Here is a 21059-nt window from a genome sequence, read left to right as displayed (position 1 = left end):
AAATAATAATTTATTTAATAGAACAGTTATCAAAAATCAATTTAAAAATTCATTCTAAATAATTTCAAAATATCAAACAGTCGGAGGGTGACCGGGAATGCTACTAGGTCGTTGAATGACAATTAACTATGTACTTTTCTTTGCCCGTGCTTTGCATACATTTTTTAACTTTTACCCCTCATCACTATGCATATAATCATTGCTACACAACCAGTGCATAGTGTTACCAACAGCAAGCTAATAAATTCTGCAAAGATACAAGCAACATCTTCAAGTATTTTGGGCCCAGCAACTCAATAATAGATAACATATATACAACACACTTCCACGCCTTTTTACTGTAGTAACCAGTAACATCTATATAATTTGTTGCTGACTTGCTGCCAATGGTTATATATCTAACTCTCTCACTATTAAAGAGTAAATTAATTTTTGGATTAATAGTCAAATTAGTCCTTGAAAGATAAGACATTTTTTAAATTTATTCCTGAAATTTTTTTTTCAATCAAACTGGTCCTTCAAAGATTACGAATTAATTATATTTGTCCTCCAATCACTCCATTAACAATTTTCTTCAAAGATTAATGTTGCAAAACGTTAATTGATAACATATATAATACCTAATATGTCTAATTGGATATTGACCAAATATCTTTATAAAAAATATTTATTAGTTTAGTCATTTTTCCAATTACAAAAATACTATACCTAATATGATCTAGTGACTAAATTGATAGATTTTTGTAAACATATTTAGTCAACGTCCAATTGAACATGTTATGTGGCATGTATGCTATCATTTAATATTTCACATCATTAATCATTGACGAAAATTGTGAGTGGAGTAACTGAAGGACATATATGATTAATTCGTAATTGAAGGACTAATTTGATTGAAAAAATCTTTCAAGAACAAATTTAAAAAATGTCTTATCTTTTAAGGACTAATTTGACTATTAATCCATTATTTTTTTTATTACATATTATATTATTATTGATTGAAATAAGTTGGCTTATCATGACTAATTTTAATCATTCATCTAATTGAATTTTAATAGCTTAACTAATTAATCATGGTATAATTTTTTTAATTTATAAAAATCATTAGAGAAATCCTATTTTCTAAAAAAATGTAAGCATTTTGAACCTTTTAGTAACTGGATATTATATCTAGCAATTAACATGCAAAACTTATGAAAGGAAAAAACTAGAAAGGAAAAAGATTAATCTCCTTTTAAAAAGTGGAAGTAGATAGTGAGATGACTTGTGTTACATGCTAACAAAGAAGAATTATAATTTTAATTAGAAAATTTTTGGGCAATGTAGAGAACACAATCTTAAGAATCTCGTACGGAAGGAAAGCAATAAAGAGTTATATGCTACACTGCAATCATAACAATTAATTTAAACTTGAAAATTTTTTAGATGTTTTAGAGCTTGTATGAAATTTTTTTAGATGTTTCAATGCTTGTAATGCTAATAAATAGGGGTTGCAGAGTTAGATGATTATGGTGTTAATAAATACGATTATTCAAGTTTATATATATATATATATATATATATATATATATATATATATATATATATATATATATATATATATACTCTGCCTATGTTATACTTGCGGTATATAGTCGGTCCTAAATCCGAACAAAAGATGAAGGTTAGATTTTCGATAGCCAACATAAAAACTTAGTCGAATCTTTATGACATGGATCAAAGACATTATTGCGTTAAAGCTAGGTCGTTGCCCGGAAGCAACACGTTGTATGGCTCGCATACAGTATCAAATGAGCAAGAGCCGCTGCATTCGTGTCCAGGTGTAGTGTTAAATGAGCAAGGGTTCTCGCGTTTTCGTGAATGGACGAGGGTAAATAAGTTAGTTCACAAAGAAAAATGTAAAGGTCGGGGCGACAGAAGGTTGAGATTTGAGACATGAAACATAGGCACTCTAACAGAAAAATCCATGGAGGTGGTGGATACCATGATAAGGAAAAAGATTAAGATCATATGCTTACAAGAAACAAAATGGGTTGGTGCAAAGGCTAGGGAGTTGGATACTTCTAGGTTCAAACTTTGGTATACGAAAAATGTGAAGAATAGGAATGTAATAGGTATTATCGTGGATAAGCAGTGGAAGAAGGACGTAGTGGATGTTAAGAGGGTGGGAGATCAGATAATCTCTATCAAACTTGTGGTGGAAGGAGGTACTTTTCATGTGATTAGCGCCTATCACCGCAAGTGGGTTCGGAAGAGCAACACAAGATAAGGTTTTGGGAGGATCTCAAGAGTTTGGTCCAAGGCATACCTTCCGGGGATAAAATTTTCTTAGGAGGAGATTTAAATAGCCACGTTGGAAGAGAAGTGACTGGGTATGGAAGTATTCACGGAGGCCATGGTTTTGGGGTGGTCAATACCGAGGGTAAAACTATTTTGGACTTTTTCTCAACCATTGATCTCCTCATCACAAATACATGTTTTAAAAAGAGAGACAAACATCTTATAACATATAAGAGTGGCATGACAAGCTCTCAAATCAACTTCTTTTTGTTGAGGAGAGTTGACTGAAAATTTTGTATTAGTTGTAAAATTATTCTGGGAGAGAGTTTAACAATACAATATAGGATGCTTGTCATGGATTTTCGAGTTGAGCAAAAGTTGAGAAAAGACATCATACGAAGAACCCAAGGATGAGGTGGTGACGGATGAAAGGTGAGGAACAAAGAAGTTTCCTAAGACGAGTAGAAAAAGAGGCAAAGTGGGATGGGAAGGAAGCACGGAGGAGATATAAAGAGAGATGACAGAAGTTATTAGAAGAATAGCAAAAGAAAGTTTTGGTGAATCTAGAGGGATAGGACCAAGAGATAAGGAGTCCTGGTGGTGGAATGTGAGTGTACAAGAAAAGATAAATGCAAAAAGAGTGTGTTTTAAAGAGTAGTCTTTGTACCACAATGCAGATAATTGGGAAAAATATATGGCGGCTAAGAAAGACACCAAAGTGGCTGTAAGTGAAGAAAGAACAAGAGCATATGAGGGTCTCTACTAGTTCTTAGGCACGAAAGAAGGAGAAAAAAGATATATATATATATAGAATCGCAAAGAGCCGTGAAAGAAGAACGAGAAACTTGGATCAGGTTAAGTGCATAAAGGATAAAGACAGGGAGGTGTTGGCTCAAGAGGAGAAGATCAATGAAAGGTGGAAGATCTACTTCTATGAGTTATTTAATGAAGGACAGAAGATTCTTTTGAGCCTTGGTCGGTTATGCACAAGGGAAGAATATCAAAATTTCGACTACTATCGAAGGATTTGAGACTTCGAAGTAAAAAAAGCTCTAAAGTGGATGACAAAAGGCAGGGCAGTAAGATCCGATAATATCCCGATTGAAGTTTAGAAGGCCTTAGAGAGAAAGGTGTCAGTTGGTTAACCAAACTTTTTAATTAAATTTTAAGGTCTAAGAAAATACCATATGAATGAAGAAAGAGCTCCTTGGTACCTATCTACAAGAATAAAGGGGATATACAAAGTTGCGGAAGTTATAGAGGGATCAAACTTGAGCCATACCATGAAGTTATAGGAAAGAGTGATAGAACGGAAGCTGCGATAAGAGACACAAGTAACAGAGAACTAATTTGGTTTTATACCAAGCAGGTCCACCACTGAACCGATATATTTGTTAAGAAGGATGATGAAGAGGTATCGTAGTAATAAAAAGGATATACATATGGTGTTTATTGATTTGAAAAAAGCGTACAATAGAGTGTTAAGGAAAGTTTTATGGAAGGTTTTAAAAAATAAAAGAGTAAGGATCGTGTATATTTGTGTAATTAAAGATATGTATGACCTCATGGAGGTATATGTTTTTTGTTGTATTTTTTATTTGTGTGAGTTCTTTTTCTATTTTTAGTTAGGAATTATTATGATGAAAAAACTTGCATCTGATTCTCTAAAGACCGTGTAGGAATATTCTAATTGTGTAGTAGAAGTAAATTTCGTACATGAAATATTATTTGTGTAATATCCGACCCATAATTTAATGTAATTACAAATTGGTATGATGCAGTTGGTTTGGTGTAGCAAATTCAATATTAGTTAGGACGCTGATGTATGAGGTTCAAGGGTTATCGAGCCTTAGTAGGCTTATTTTTATAATCAGCCCTTTTTGATGAAAAAAACCCAATTATATTTTTATTGGCTTAGATTATTATAGAAAAATTTATTTGAATTATGTTTTTAATTTGTTCAAATTGGATAGTTAAATAGTAATCATTTGAAGTATATATTTATTCATTGACAAAAAAAAAGTATATATTTATTCAAGTGAAAGTAAAAGAAATATATATTTAAAATTAAGAATAAAAAAAAAATTAATCCAGAAAAAAAAGAGAAAAAAATTCATGTCCAAAAAAAAAATTAATTTTTTAATCCATTTATTGTTTTCATAATAACCGTGAAATTACAAGTGTTATATCCTCTCATCAATAAAAAACGAAGTTACTAATTAAGAAAAATTGAGTTATTAAAATAAATCAATACAATTTGTCACCGTAAATTATAATGTTTTGTGGTGTCACTAGTTCTTTGTGCTTTAATTATCGAGTAAATAAGGAACGAAGTAATAGTAAATAATGAAATAAAATTTTCGGAACAAAATACTAATTGTAAGAAGAAAACTAATCTTTTAAAAATCTTAATTAAAAACCACTCCAAATATATTGACTAAATAGATAGATATACAACAATAAAAGAAATAATAATCATAAGGTTTTCAAATGAGTTCAGAATGGGTGGTTGAATAAAAAAATCACTTTTAATGCTTAATAAAATAGATTATGCAGTACACTAAAATTAGGAAATTATTTTTCATTTTTGTCTCGTCCCACAGAATTAGAATAAAATAAAAATGGAAGTTGTAGGGTTTAGGGTGTTGAAAATTCTTGGTTTTCTTAATCTCAAGATTATCTATATTGAATCATTAAGAAAGAGAACTAAGAGCGCAAAAGTGTACCTGAATTTATGAGCATATTTAAAAGAGTAGTTTTTTGATCTTTCTCAACTAAAGGTTGTATTTTTAATAGGGCTGAATCGCAACTTCTTTGATGGAAAAAGAACTACGAATGCAGCTTTGATATGTTGTGAACTGAAACTCTCAAGTCACTATTTATATTTGAGTATTATACCCATTAAATCCTAAAACCCAAATAAAATAGTATCTCTAATTTTATTGTCATTTAATTATAAGTCAAAAATAATAATAACTTATTCCATTAGTATTTATAATAATAAATGAGATCACATATGCAAGTCATATAACATGAAATAGCTAATGTGATTATGATCAATTATATGTATTGTCTATAAATAGATTAGAAAATTATAATTTTCTAACATAGGGAAAAAGAAGATTAACACCATGATATATTTTGATTCGACCATGAAGTACAAGGTGACCTACATATAGTCCACCATAACAATGGTAGAATTTTCAGTATAATCAATAAGGATTACAAACACCAATTCCAAGAAACTCGCACTTTTGTAAACCACTTAATCTATCCCAAGCTTAATAAATCACTTAATCGCTAACCAAACCTAATTAACGGGAACCAAATGTACTCTAATCCAGCATACTTAAAATCAAAACACTCAAACAAAGATTAAATGACTTTTGTATACATTACTCTCTTTGCTTTTTATATCTCTCAAAGTAAGCTTGAATCTAAACAAAAAAAGAAATAAAAACACACTCAAAATAAGAAAGAAATGAAAGGTTGTTTGTATCATCTAAAATATGCACGAATTAGTTGTCTTCTTTCTTGAGTAAAATCTTCTTTTATAGAGCTTGAAATCTCTTCTTCAATGTTAGAATTTTTTTTTTTCATCACTTAGCCGTTGTACACATCAATGCTCTTAGCCGTTGGCTTTGAATGAGAATCCTTTCCTTATTTAGCTTGATTATAATGTGCGCAGCTATCCAATCACTCATGAATTTAATTCTTGGAGTGTATCACTTACTGTCTTGATAGTGCAGCATCTTTCTAAAATAGGCTTGATATCATCTTAATGATATTCTCATTAATATTGCTGTTTTGCACAATAATCCTATCTTACTTGATTGGTCATCCTTCATGGATTCCTTCATTATTGCTCATCATAATAGTTAGTTATAATAGAAAATAATTAATTATATTTATCATCAGAAGATACCAAATCAAATCTTGACTCAACAGTTATATATTGCTTAATAGATATTTTATTTTTTATGTAGATAAATTTATCTTATTAATTTTAGATTTTGTTCCAATATGCTTGGCTTTCTTGTTCCCCTTTGTAAACAAAAATATCATTTACAAAACTTTCATGAAAGAGGACAACCACCGAGTAAAATTGAATTGTTTAGTTATTGACACTTCTTACTAGAAAATGTTATCAAAAGTCATTTTGGTATTTAAAGGGTTAAATACGATTTTGGTTCCTAAAGTATAGGCTAAAAATTTTTTTCTTTTCTAACCTTTTTTTGCATACAAAATCATCCCTAAGATTTAACTTGGTTTTAAATGGTCCTTTTTACTTAAATTTTATTACCAAATTACCCTTAACTAAAAAATTATAAAATAAAAAAAGGAAAAAAAAAAGAAAAGAAAGAGAACAGATGAGAGGGAGAAAGGGAATCATGCGAGGGAGGAGAGAAGAAGAAGGGGGAAGGGAATAAGAAGAGAAAGAAAGGAATAAAGAAAAGGGGGGACGGCGCCGGCGAGGTTTGGAGATGCCGTCGCTGTTGGGAATCAGAACCAAAGGGAGAGAGAGCTCGCAAGGGAGAGAGGAGACGCGACTGCGCCGAACTCGCCAAGAAGGTCCAGCTCCTTTGCGACAACCTCCTCTCCGTCATCCGAGCCACCACTGCCCAGCCTTTCAACCAGCGTCCCATCCGCTACATCATCGACCGCACTCTGGCCCTCCTACGCCACTGCCACTGCAATGGCGGCGTCCTCCGCCAAGTTTTCTCCATCATCATTGCCGCCGATTTTTGCAAGGTCTGGAACCTTCTAGAGTCTTCTAATGGGGACTTGCTCTGACTCCTCAGATTGTTAATCACATTGTTCCTGATTCTAATTTTATTAATCCGCTAATTTTTTATTCTAATTTTGTTAATTCATTGTTAATCACATTGTATCCAATTCTGATTCTATTTTATATTTTGTTAATTCATTGTTCTTCTGTTTCTTTCTGATTCTTCTGCTTTTATTTTTCATGCTTTTAATTTTGATTATGTTTCTGCTTCTATTTCTATTTTCAATTCTACTTCTATTTTTAATTCTGCTTATGCTTTTGTTTCTTCTGCTTCTGATTCTGTTTCTATTTTTGTTTTTATTTTTTATATTTATTATATTATTTTTGCTTTATTATTGTTGTTGTTGAAGAAGAAGAAAAAGAAGAGATGCTGCTATGATAGAGAAGAATAACAGAAATTGAATATTTTTGTGAAGAAGGAGAATGATATTTTGATCCGAAGAACGATTTTAAAATCAAATTAAACCTTAGAGACGATTTTGTATGTAAAAAGAGTTGGGAACGAAAATTTTTTTTAGCTTAAATCTTAGGAACCAAATCCGTATTTACTCCTATTTTAAAAGCAAGCTTCCTAATTTTAAAACAAATGCCAAACTATTCTGTTAGACAGTAAAGGCAAATTCCTACTATATGTTGTGCTATACATAATTTTATTAGAATACTACACATGAATGATTAACTCCTTGGGAATATTCTAATAAAAGATTAATTTAATTGTATATGGACAATATCACTTACGTATAATTGATGATAATGCTATTGAAGCTACTAAAATGGTCTAAATAAGAGAGGTAATTCCAAATCAAATGTAGAACAATTATTATAGATGATTTAATTATTACTTTTTTTTTAAATGTGAATAGTGGTAGATGTTTCTTTTTTTTTTTTTTTAGTTTTAATAGTGAATTTTACCTTGTGTATATATTAAAAAATAATGTCACCTATACTTATCATTGTTTTTTGTTAAATACTCTCTTTTGATTATAAATGTTTAAGATAATAATTTATTTATATTTGATATTGTATAAAAATTATTTGTCAACTTAATAAAAAATTAAATAAATAAAATCCTTATACAATAAAGATATAATTTTAAATTTTAAAATATTAAAAATATATTTTAAAAATAATTCAACCAAATATATTTTTATTATTTTTAATGTTTAAAAATAATTTTTTTCACAAATTAAATATTTTTTTAAAATATAAAAAGTTAAAAATAAAAATTATTTTTAAAAATAAAATTAAAAAATTAAAAATATTTTCGCAAATTAATCAATTTCTAAGATTATTATCGGTTTGTTGCACTGTTGTTGTTGCTGTGGTTATTGGTGTTGATGTCGTCCTCATTGCTTCAGTTGTTATTGTTGTTATTGGTGTTGCTTTTATTGTTACTGTGGCTGCTAGTGCTCTTGTGTGTTGCCGTTCTTATTGTCGGCGTTGTTGTTTGATGTTGGGTTGTCCTCATCTCATTGTCCTTAACATGATACAAACTAGACAATAAGATAAATAAATTTTGGACTTTGTTAGATAGATAATAATTTTTGTGAATAATATGAACAATAGATTTTAAAATTAGTCTAATAAAATATAAATATACTACACTTTTAAATTATTCACTTAAATTTTAATATTAAGATAATTATTTTTTAATAAATTAAATATCTAATATATCTATTATTCACATTATTTAGTATTTTTATTATCTACCCGTATATTTCCATAAATTTTATCCTGAAAAAAGATGATGGATTCTAACATTTAAGAATTTTATTGTAATTAAAAAGTTAAAAATGGGTCCACGTTGTATAGTTAATCTAAAACATATACTGTCTTGCCATCTATTTGTTAAGAATTTAGTCTTCTAAAATTTAACTAAAAGGGTATTTAAGTCTTTATTTTAAAATAAAATTAATGTATCTAAATTTTAATATAGTTAAACAACTTTAATTTAAAAAAAAGTGTCATAATCTTTTTATTCGTGTTCCTCAAATGATACTCTAGTCTTTTTTCAAATTGACTACACTGTATTTTAATCATTTTAAAATTAAAAGTAAATTTTAATTTATAATACAATCAAATAATATTAATTAACCTTATAAAAATATTTTTATCTTTCTGAAACTAATCTTAAAAAGTTATTTATTTTAGTATTTTAAAAAAGTAACAATAGGGTGTATTATGGCCTTTCTAAAATCTTATTTGAATTTTTAATTTCTACTACATTCAAACAATCTTAACTTAATCCTATGAGGATGATTTAGACTTTTAAAATCAAATTTAAATTTTAAATTTTAAACCCAGTGAAAAAATGTTATTAATCCTAAATTGGTGTTCTACTCATTTAGAATGAATTTTAAAAGGTGTTTTATTCTTTTAATACTAAGCAATATGGTATTTTATTTTGTCTTTTGAAATGAAATTCAAATATCTAATTTCTCAAACAATCAAAAATCTTAATTATCTTATAAGGATATTTTAGTTTTTTAAAATTAACACAAAAGAAATATTTTAATCTCTTAAAATGAATTGTATTGATATTTTAGTCATTTTAAAGTTCAAATTTATCATTTCTAATTAATAAAATAAAACAATTTTAATTTTAAAGGGGTATTTTAGTATTTTTAATCTTAATTCTAAAAGATTATTCTAGTCTTTCAAAAATTAACAATAAAAGTATTATTTTAGTCTTTTTAATATTTGATTCAAATTTTGAATTCCTAATTTCTAATACAATCTAGCTAACAATCTTAATTAATCTTATCGTATAATGAAAAATGAACTATAAGAGAATTTTGGTATTTTTGAAATTAATACTAAAAGGATATTTTAGTTTCTTAAAATAAATTCTATAAGTTATTTTAGTCTTTTTGAAATCAAATTCAAATTTATTCTTAATATAATCAAACATCTTTAAACCTAAAAAGATATTTAATTTTAATCTTTTTAGATTGAATCTAAAAAGTTATTTTTGTAACATATTTTTTAAAAAATAATTATTGTGAAAAATCATATTATTTGCTTGTGAATTTCTCATTTAGTCAGGTAGCAATGTACTATTTATTATCCAATATAGAAAAAAAAATATCTTTATCTAAACAAATTTTTATATTCAGTATATTTGTATATCAAAATAATAATCAAACACCAAGGCCAGCTCATATAAAGATCGAAGAAGCAATAATGGTGAAGTGAACCTAGCTAGAAAGGGCAATGTCACTGTTGCAGTCATAATGGAATTTTTATGATATTTTGCAATTTCAATCTGTGATTGAACTTGCTAGCTAGGGGACGGTTTAATTTGTAGGATATATCATTACCCTATTATATATTTTTCGAAATAAGGAACCCTAGCTTGTTCTATTTGGGTAATTTGCTTGCTCAATAATATAAGATGGAAATTCCGTTGCCTTGTAAGTAGAACAGTATATATCATTGTCATAAATTCGTATTCTCTGCCACAAATTGTATAGATATTGCAACATGTAATTCATTAAATTTGGGTATGAAATCCGTCCTTCCATTTTATCATAAATAATTATTCTTCTACTTTATCGTCGGCAAAGTGCATGAAATTAAATTTGTTGAATATATATATCCATTTTAGTTGACACCACTAAAAGTTAACACATTAATTTACTGTCTTGTATATAATTTAAAGTTAACCAAACATATGGAGTTAATATTTAAAATGGTTCTTGAAAATTTTATTTTCGATTTAATTTAGTCTTTTAATTTTCAATCAACTCAATTTATATCCTAAAATTTAAAGCGTGACTCAAGTTGATTATCTATTTCCATCACATGATGTTGCACGTTTTATTGACACTTGACTTAGTCTCTCACTAGTTCTTAAACACACCTCCCACACCTCAATCTCTCTCACTCTCAGTCTCTCAAAAATGGTTGGGGGCTCACTACTCATCCTCAGACACCACCATATCATCAGATTTCATCTCAGTGGCTCATCCTACCTCTGTTCACTGCCAACGCACGCTTGCCGTTGTCGCCGTGCCTCTTGTCAAATCCTCTGCGTGGTGTGCTCGCGTGTCGCCGCTCTCCTCCAGCTTTGCTCAATTGCTCGCGTCTCGCCACACCTCCGCTGGTAAGTGCTCGAGACCTCAAGCTGTGCTTCCTAGTTCTTGCAGCATGTCGTCGTCGTCCACTGATTGCTTGCGCAAATTTCCTCTGTCTTCCATCTCTGCTCTCTTCACTTGCTCGTGTTTCGCCGTACCTCCCTTCGCCAGTGAGTGCTCGAGTTGTGCGTGATTGTTGCTGCTCGTCGTTCGTGGGTATTGCTGCTTACAATGCACTGCTCGTCTGCTTGCACTGTTCGATTCTGTCGCTGCAACAACAGTCAACAAAAGGAAAGAGTATTCAAGTGAAGACCTTTGGAGGTTTATATTGAATATCAATAAAGAACAATAAAATTTCATTGTCTTGATTTAATGTATTCAACACGTTCAAGTAGATGAATCAAGTAAATCATGTCTTACATAGTTATTACTCTAATATGCTCAAAAATTGGGAATTCTGTGTGAATGAGTTGGAGGAGGTGAGAGAGATGGTGCTGAAGCTGAGGTATGATTCCACTGTAGATCACCGTTACTACAAGTCTCAATCTTGTGGAGTGTCATCGTATCTGCACATAAATTGAATTTACAAATTGGAATTATAATAAATTAATCGAAGAAGAAGAGAAGAGAGTAGCCTAATTGAAGACGATGCTTTAAAGAAGGTTTGAGGCATGCCACGTTTTCTCTCTAGTGATGGAATTGGATAGAAAGGTCAACTTGAGTCATGTAAGACCCCAAATTTTTAGAAAATTAAATAATAAATTATTTATAATTTATTTTATTTATTCGAGAATATATTTTGAGATTTTTATATTAATTGACTACTTTCTTATTATTAATTCAAAGCTTTAATGATTTCAAAATAACGAGAATTTTATACACTTTAATTTAAATAATTAGATTTTTAATTTTATTTTATAATTAAAAAAATTAATTTGATTATTTCTAATTTTTGGATTAGAGTATTTATTAGAAAATAATTTGTAAATTGATGAACAAATAGCTTTTATACATAATTATTGTTGGATTAAAATTGGTTTCCAATTACTATATTACCTTATTTTTATTTGAAATGACAAAAAATTATCCTTGCCCTTTTTAATTCACAAACCCTAATTTTAACATAACAAAACCCTAACCCAAACACTTTAGCCGCCAACCCAATCCCCCTTTCCTCACTCTCTCAACGGAAACACATCGCAACCCACACACATACTGTGAATTAGAGAAGAGATGGAGTTGCGCTGCGAGGGAGAAGAAAGAAGGAGGAAGGATGGAGCCGACCCGCCACCGCGCTAACGTCGTGCCCAGCTCGCCACCAGTCGCCACTGACGTCGCCAAAAGGAGGAGCGCAACCACCACGAGGAATCGTTGCCGTCGTTGCCGAGCTGGGAGAGAGGAAGCGTCACTGCTCGCCGTCACACATTGCTGAGGGGAGAAAGACACGAGGCAGGAGCCCGACGAGAGAGGAAGAGGGCGCGCGCAGGGGAAGGACGACATTGCTGTCACTGCCGTAAGAGCCACTGCGAAGAAGAGAAGGAAGGGACGCTGCTTCACGCGTCACCGTCGAGCTTGAAGAGGAGGAGTTGTGTCCCGTGCCACTGCCGTTTAAGGAGCTGTGCCCCGTCGCCATTTTGCCGCTGTTGAGCCGCTCTGCTGCTACTTTGTTATGTTTCTTCTTAGTTGCAGTAAGCTTTTCGTTCCAAAAATTCCTTTTGTCACTGTTCTATTATCTTAGCTGAGGTTTTGGTGGCGTTAATTGCTATAAGATTGAGTTTCAGTTATTATATGTTACGATTAGAGTTGCTATCATTGTTGTGAAAGTGGTTTGGAGCTGTGGTTGTGGCTGACGCCGTTGCGGGCCGAGAGAAAAACGGAGTTTGTCGCGTAGTTAAGTCGCAAAAGAGGTAAAGGCACTTTCCTTAAACTTATTTTTATTCTCAAGAATTGTTATAAATCAATATTAATGCAAATAATATATTTTTGGTGATTATGTGAGTCTTATGGATTGTACTGAGTTGTTTTGGATAAATGATTGATTAATTGATTGATTAAATTGGTTTCTGATTTGTGATATAATGATTATTGAGCATTTGAACGCATATTGATAATTGAGGTTGATTTATTGTGATTTAATGGATTAATGTGAATTACTGGATTGGTTGTTCAAAATTCTGTGTTTTTGTTGATTTCCTTGAGTTGAGTCAGAAATGATGTTGAGAATTGGAGTTGATATGAGATATCAGAATTGGTTTTGAATTTGGAAATAAGTTGAAAAGAGTTTGAGAAATGGTTTGGTTAGGACCCTTGAAAGGTGGCAAAGTCTGTATTTTAGAGGATATGCTGCCAAAATTTTTATAGAACTCTGATACATTGTTTGAAGCGTTATTTAAAAAAAATTTGATCCAAGGATTATATTATTTGGTTTTGATTTATTAAGAAAGGAAATATGATTTGAGTTCGATGTATTCAAAAAAGGAATTTGTTTTTAGTTTGATTCATTTAGAAAATAATTATGTTTTGAGCTCGGTTTCCTATGAAAAGAACTATGTTTTAAGTTTGATTAAAGAATTTTATTTACAGAGGTTTTGTTCAATTTATAGAATTTAAATCCAATTAATGAAGAAAGATGATTTTGGGTCTTTGGAAAATTGTAGAACTTAAGAATGAAGTGAAAGTGTGCCAGACACTATATCCTCAGAACGATATTGTGCCAAGCACTATATCATCAGAACATATGAGGGATGTGGTAGTATCCCACTCACATAACCTTCTCTGCCGCAAGAGTGTGCTAGGTACTATATCCTTAGAATGAGCATGCAAGTGTGCCAAGCACTATATCCTCGGAACGATAGTGTGCCCAGCACTATATCCTCAGAATGATAGTGTGTAGGGCACACTATCCCTGATGTGGCAGAGAGGATACATTCGAATGGATGTGTCAGGTTGGCAAATTATAATTGACAGTGTGATATCACAGCTAGTAGGATAGGTATGCATCATACTGCATTTGTTTGCCATTGTTTGGGTGTACTTAAATGTCTTGGTTTGCCTATGTGAATAATTCTATTTAACTGCTAATTGCTATACTTGATGTAATTGCTCTTGATTGTGTTTAAATTGTATTACTTGTGATTGTGACTGTTGGTTCGGATTATGCTGGTGGAGTGTGATTTGATATTGTGTTGGGCCAGAGGCCATCCTGTGGTTCTATTTGGGTCGAAGGCCATGATTGGATGAATCGGTGGTAGTTTGATGAAATTACTTCTTTGGGGCATGTAGTGAACGGTTACAAGATATTGTGTTTAATTGGAGTTTTTATAAATTCAAATATGAATTCGAACTTTGGGTATGTAATTAACTAATGATTTTTGAAAAGGTTTGGATTTTTGGATTATAATAGTTGGTTTTCAAAAAGATTCATAAAATGAACGATGATCACTACAATCGAAAAAATAGTTTTTTTTTTAAATATCCTCTTATAACAATTCTTAAAAATTCCTTACTAAGAACCCTTTTGAGGACGATGTTCTCACCCCCTTACAGATTTTTCTTTTTAGAAAATGGACGGAGAAGCTTGTGAACAGATATTTATGTTTTTGCTTATACAATATTGTTGTACGAGCTTAATTATTACTTTTCCCTCTCCCGTGTTATTATTGTATTTTGTAAGAGGGAAAGGGGTTTTAATGATATATATGTATGTATATTTGCAAGCTATTTGTATAAGTATATATATATATATATATATATATATATATATATATATATATATATATATATATTGATCTTGCCTGTGAAATAGATCGGTTTTAACTACCCAGTATCCACCGAGCAATGTACTCGGAGGCTGAACGTCCAACTCTTGAATCCGAGCTTTTCTCCGTGTTGTATGAGTACGAGCAATGAAAAAAGGGGGGAGTGTACCTACAAAGGCACTCCAATGCTTAAGTCAGTATAGTGTTAAGTTCAGAACTTCTTATCAAAGAGATGCTTTACCTTTCTTTTATAGAGAATTCTTCGTCCGTTACATTCTAGGTGATAGATTGTCGGTTTCTGAGATGATTGGCTTTGTAACCAATTTTATTATGCCGTTTGAGACGTCGGTTATGATAAGAGTATTGATGTCACCGAGTTATAGCTCATAAAATCCGAGCAATAACGGAAAATGACGAGTTATGGTGACTGCCAATAACGGTCATGAGGCCGAGTTATAGCTCGTATCAATGATGACCATATCACAGCCCCCAAGCTTAGCCTGAGGAAAGTTTTTTAATGAAGCAGGTTGAGCTTTTGTGATGAGTTATAACTCGGTTAAGTGGATTACTAAGTGAGCCCCCAATTCAACGTACTTCATTAAATGAACTTTGTATTTTGCCACGTGGGAAATCGCGCCCGTTTTTTATTGAGGAGAGAGAATGAGTGGTGGCTTCATTAATGTTTTGATGGTTTCCAATGTGCCTTTCGTCGTTTGATGTGACTGAGGTAGGGGTGATATTTGGAACGTTTTTTGTTTTTGATTAATTACTTCTACTGATTGGAATTTGGGCGTTTTGGTTTTCTGCTTCTGTGTGAAGAATGAGCAAGAGAGGTATGGTTATGTCTGTGTGCTTGTGATTTCTTTCTTCCATCGTCTCTTTGTATTTCTTGGTTGCATGCTTGTTTTACTGTTTTTGATGGGGTTTGAGAAGGAGAAGAAAGTTAAGATAGATTGGTCTTATGACTGGGTTGGGGATGATATGAGGTCTCGGGTGTCGTTGTTCTGTGATGAGGCTGCCGTTAAGGAAGTGGATGTTAGTAAGGTAGTGAGGCAGAATTCTGGAGTTGGAGTTGAGTTACTGCCATGTAGTGTTAATGATAGGGTTTATCACCGGGGTAGAGGTTTTGAGTTTTTCTACATGCACAGCTGCGTTCTTGAAGAGCTGAGAGTTAGGTTACCCTTTACAGATTTCGAATGTCAGGTTTTGAGACAGTTAAACTGTGCTCCGTCATAGCTTCATCCAAATGGGTGGGCGTTCCTTCGTTCTTTTGAAATTCTAATGGAATTTCTAGAGGAGGTGCCGGCTGTTGACCTGTTCTTTTCATTATTTCAAGCCAAGGGGGTGTGGAAAGGTGGTTGGATAAATTTCAATAGCACCCCTGGATTTGGCATTTTCAGGTTGTACAAATCTTCTTTCAAAGATTTTAAAGAGATGTATTTCAAGGTTAGGGGCCTGGAAAAAGATTTTCCTTTTTTCGTAGATGAGAATCTGGCTGAGAAGTTCCCATTGTATTGGTGCTCGGAACCTCAGAATATACTCGGACCTGAAGTTATTTCTCCGAGAAATGTTTGTTTGATTGAGTTTCTTGTTGAAAATATTGGTCGGGGAGACCTGATTTCAATGTATGAGCTTCTGAAGTGGGAAGAGGATAAAGATGCTGTTTTAAAATATTTGGGTGAGTTATAGGGTTGTTGCTAATGTGTTTACTTTTTCTCGTCATATATTTGATGTTATCTGTGTTTTGCAGGTGGTAAATATCCCAGTGTTTCAGCTGCGTCCCTGAAGACACGTTTCAAAAATAAGAATCTGGAGAAGGAGGTTTCATCTTCTAATGCTGAGAAAATTGCTGGGACTGGTGAAGTTACTCAGCCTCGTCAAGGTCGGAGAAAGGTGATTGCGAGAAAGAAGAAGAAGTCTGATCTTGTTGAGTTGTCCGATGATTCCGATGAAAAGGAATTAGGGGTTCCTCTGGAGGAAATACAGGCTTTTATGGGTAATAAAAAAAGGCTTCATGAAATTTTTGAACAAAGTGAGGCATTTTCTGTGTGGGGAAAAGAGTATCCCTATATGGCTGTGGTGGACGAGTATTGTCAATCATCGGCTGATGTTTCTCTTGCAAAGGAGGTTGGGGACATGGCGATTGGGCAGTATATGCAGGTAATGAGCGACCGTGTTCACTTTATTTTTGTTTTTATCTTTGGAAGTCTTACAAACTTCACTTATTGTTTTGTCTAGGTTGTTGGTCTGCGCCTTGCCAGTCTTGGGCGTAGCCAAGAGTTGAAGTATAAGAGAGTGGCTACGGAAAAAGGAGAGGTTTCTGTTTCGAAGGAAGAGTTGGTTAAGAGTAAAAGTGCTGCTGCCGAGCTTCAGGCACGGTTAACTGAGACCGAGAAGTTATTGAAGGAGACGAAAGATAGTTATGCTAAGGATGTGGAGGATTTGAAGAAAAAGAAAAGTGATTTGGCGAGCATACAATCTCGTCTAATTGAGGTGACTGCCCAACTAAAGGAGGTGGAGAAGAAAAAAGTTGATGAAATTCTGGATTCTTTTGTTGAGGGTTTTGAAAGGGCTTTGTTACAGGCGAAGTTTTTGGCATCAGAAGCTGATCTGTCCGGGATGGACCCTGGGAAAGTCGTTCGTGATGGCAAGATGGTTGAAGATGATGGTGACGTTGAAGATCAGGCGGATAATGTGTAGTTTGTTTATTTTGTTGGATATTTTGTTTTATTTTGTAATGGATAGCTATTTGAACTTTGATGTTTGTTTTTTGGATTGTTTTACCGATTTGAATGTGTTTGAATGGTAGTGCTTTCCTTTTAGGAAAAGCTCTTTGTTGATTGATAGGAAATGATTATGAGGATATTTCATTTCTGTTTAAGAAGACTGCCGAGTAGTGGCAGGTTGTGAATTTAGACGAGTATTGTCGTTTTTTGAGCTATATTGATAATGGATAGTGATGAAAAAGATAGATCGCATGATTGAATAGAATGAGATAGATTATAAATTCGTATTTCTTTTGAATACAAATTTGCAGGTAGGCTAGCCTCGTTAAAACCTCTCCAAGCAAAACCCTTTGGGACAAAAACTTGGTAGTAGGAAAAAGAGTACTAGCCTGTCCCTAACTGTTAACTATAGAACTTCTTTAGGGAAGATACATTCCAGGTATTGGGTAGTACTTTACCATCTTTGATTCGAGTTTGTATGCTCCATTGCCGAGTACTTCTGATATTCGGTATGGACTGTCCCAGTTTGCTGCGAGCTTTCCATGTGAGGGTGGTTTCCGAGCAGTTTCCGTTTTACGAAGTACTAAGTCTCCTTTCATAAATGATCTGCTTTTAACTGATTTGTTGTATTGGCGAGCTAATGCTTGCTGTGTTGCGCGTTGCCTTAATGTGGCGATGTCTCTTACTTCTTCGATGATATCGAGCTCGGATCTCCGAGCTTCCTCCTGATTGCCGAGGTAAGTTCTGATGGAGCTCTGGGAGATCTCCAGTGGTATCATTGCTTCAGAGCCGTATACCAGCCAAAATGGTGTTTCTCTTGTTGATGACTGTGGAGTTGTGTTATACCCCCAGAGGACATCGGGTATTAGCTCGGCCCAGAGGCCTTTGGCGTCATCTAGCTTTTTCTTAAGTGCATGTAGGATGACCTTATTTGTCGCCTCAGCTAGTCCATTTGTTTGAGGATGCTCTACTGAAGCGAAATGTTGTCTGATTTTAGGATTCTGCAAAAAAGGATTAAAATTTCTGATCGGCGAACTGGCGGCCATTGTCAGTAATGATATGGTTAGGTATTCCAAAACGACAAATAATGTTTTTCCAAACGAAAAAAATCATTTGTTGGGATGTTATTCTCGCCAGAGGTTGGGCTTCCACCCACTTTGAGAAATAATCGATTCCTACGACGAGGAATTTTACCTGACCCGGTGCCGTCGGAAACGGACCGAGTATGTCTAAACCCCATTGGTTGAAGGGCCAGCTGATATCAGAGTGATGTACCTGCTCGGCCGGAATGTGTATTAGTGGTGCATGTTTTTGGCAGTTGTTACATGTTCGGATCTTTTGTTGGCTATCTTGGTTTAAAGTCGGCCAGAAGAAACCGGCTCGAAGGACCTTCGATGCTAAACTTCGTGCACCTGTGTGTGTTCCGCAGATTCCCTCATGTGCCTCTGCTAGTGCTATGTCTGCTTCGGGCTTGTTGAGACACTTTAGTAATGGGCGAGTGTATCCTCGTCTGTACAATGTTCCGTTGAGTATTGTGAAGGAAGATGCTTGTCTCCGGAATTTTTTGACATTGTCCACCTCTTTTGGTATATTTCCTGTTTGCAAATATTGTATGAAGTTGTTCCTCCAATCTTTTTCCTGTGTAACACTTAGCACATTTGTTAGAGTAACACTTGGAGATGTAAAGGTAAATTGATGCAATGTAGATAACTCGGATTGTGTACTACCCAGCTTAGATAAAATATCAGCCTTATGGTTTTGTTCGCGTGGGATGTGTTGTATTTCAAATTTGGAAAATTTTGAAATTAACTTTTTAACTAAAAGTAGATATTTAGATAGAAGAGAATCATTGACCTGAAAAAGGTCGTTTACCTGTTGTACAATCAATAAAGAGTCACAGTATACCTTTATCGCCGATATTTGGAGATCTAGACAAAGTCGGAGCCCGGCGACTAGTGCTTCATATTCGGATTGATTGTTGCTGGCTTTGAAATCTAGACGTAAAGAATGTTCCAGTATGAAGCCATCTTCGGCCTCCAGGCATATTCCTGCTCCGTAGCCCCCATTATTGGAGGAGCCGTCCACGTACAAAGTCCATTGCTTTGTATGGTCTTCTTCTGAAGGTACTGTAAGTTCGGCAATAAAATCAGCCAAGAATTGGGACTTAATCGGTCCCCTGGGTTCATACCTGATGTCGAATTCAGATAATACGACTGCCCATTTTATTAGTCTTCCTGCAATTTCTAGTTTGTATAACACTTGCCTTAATGGGTGATCTGTTCTGACATGAATGACGTGGCTTTGGAAATAAGGTCGGAGTCGCCGTGCCGAGAATATCAGAGCTAATGTGAGTTTTTCTATCCTCGGATAATTGAGCTTGGCATGCTGGAGTGTTTTACTCACAAAATATATTGGATGCTGAATTTTGTCTCTCTCTGTGACAAGAACCGAGCTTATTGCCCAATCAAAAACTGATAAGTATAGAAATAAATCTTCCCCTTATAGGGGCTTTTGCAGAATCGGCGGTTGTGAGAGAGTTGTTTTTAATTTTGAAAAAGCTCTCTCACAATCGTTGTTCCAATGAAATTTGTTTTTCTTTTTTATTGTTTGGAAAAAGGGGATTGATGTTGAAGCTAGGCAGGGAACAAATCTGGAGAGCGCTGCAAGTCTTCCTGTGAGGCGCTGAACTTCTTTGACTGTTCTTGGGCTGGCCATGTCCGGAACTGCTCGGCATTTGTCTGGATTTGCCTCTATTCCCCTGCGTGTTAGTAGAAAACCTAAAAACTTACCCCCTTGAATGGCGAATGCACACTTCTCGGGATTGAGGCACATGTTGTAGTGGCGAATTTGGCCGAATATTTCTGTAAGGTCGTTGACGTGACTATTTCCGATTTGTGTTTTGGTGACCATATCATCGACATAGACTTCAATGTTTCTGCCGATCTATTTGGCGAAGACCTTGTCCATAAGACGTTGGTAAGTTGCACCTGCGTTCTTTAATCCAAATGGCATAACTTTATAACAATAGTTACCGAAATCAGTAATGAATGCCGTTTTATTTTGATCAGAGGGGTGCATGAGGATTTGGTTATACCCTGAGTATGCGTCCATAAAACTTAAAGTAGCATAACCTGACGCGTTATCTACTAAAGAGTCTATGGATGGTAAAGGGTAAGAATCCTTAGGGCATGCTTTATTTAAGTCAGTGAAGTCGACGCACATGCGCCACTTACCGTTTTATTTTCTTACCATTACCAAGTTGGCTAACCAGGTAGTAAATCTGATTTCTTTGATAAATTCTGCGTTGATGAGCTTTTAGGTTTCCTCTAGTGAGGCTCTTCTTTTTTCCTCGCCGAGTTTCCTTTTCTTCTGCTGTACTGGTCAGACTGCCGAGTTTATTGCTAGCTTATGACTGATGATTTGTGGGTCA

General features: G+C 33.7%; 1 protein-coding gene across 1 annotated transcript; it reads right to left on the bottom strand.

Moving 5' to 3' along the window:
* Positions 1–18048: 18048 nt before the first annotated feature.
* Positions 18049–20539, bottom strand: LOC140176776 (uncharacterized). The gene is made up of 4 exons (XM_072208320.1): positions 20197–20539; positions 19535–19755; positions 18824–19267; positions 18049–18630 (listed from the first exon to the last, which is right to left on the bottom strand). Exons 1-4 carry the CDS (start codon positions 20537–20539, stop codon positions 18049–18051), a joined length of 1590 nt encoding a protein of 529 aa, XP_072064421.1.
* Positions 20540–21059: the final 520 nt, after the last annotated feature.

Source organism: Arachis hypogaea, chromosome 12, assembly GCF_003086295.3.
Source record: "Arachis hypogaea cultivar Tifrunner chromosome 12, arahy.Tifrunner.gnm2.J5K5, whole genome shotgun sequence".
Taxonomy (NCBI): domain Eukaryota; kingdom Viridiplantae; phylum Streptophyta; class Magnoliopsida; order Fabales; family Fabaceae; genus Arachis; species Arachis hypogaea.
Note: the sequence above shows the minus strand (reverse complement) of the source record. Positions and strands in the feature narration are given on the sequence as shown.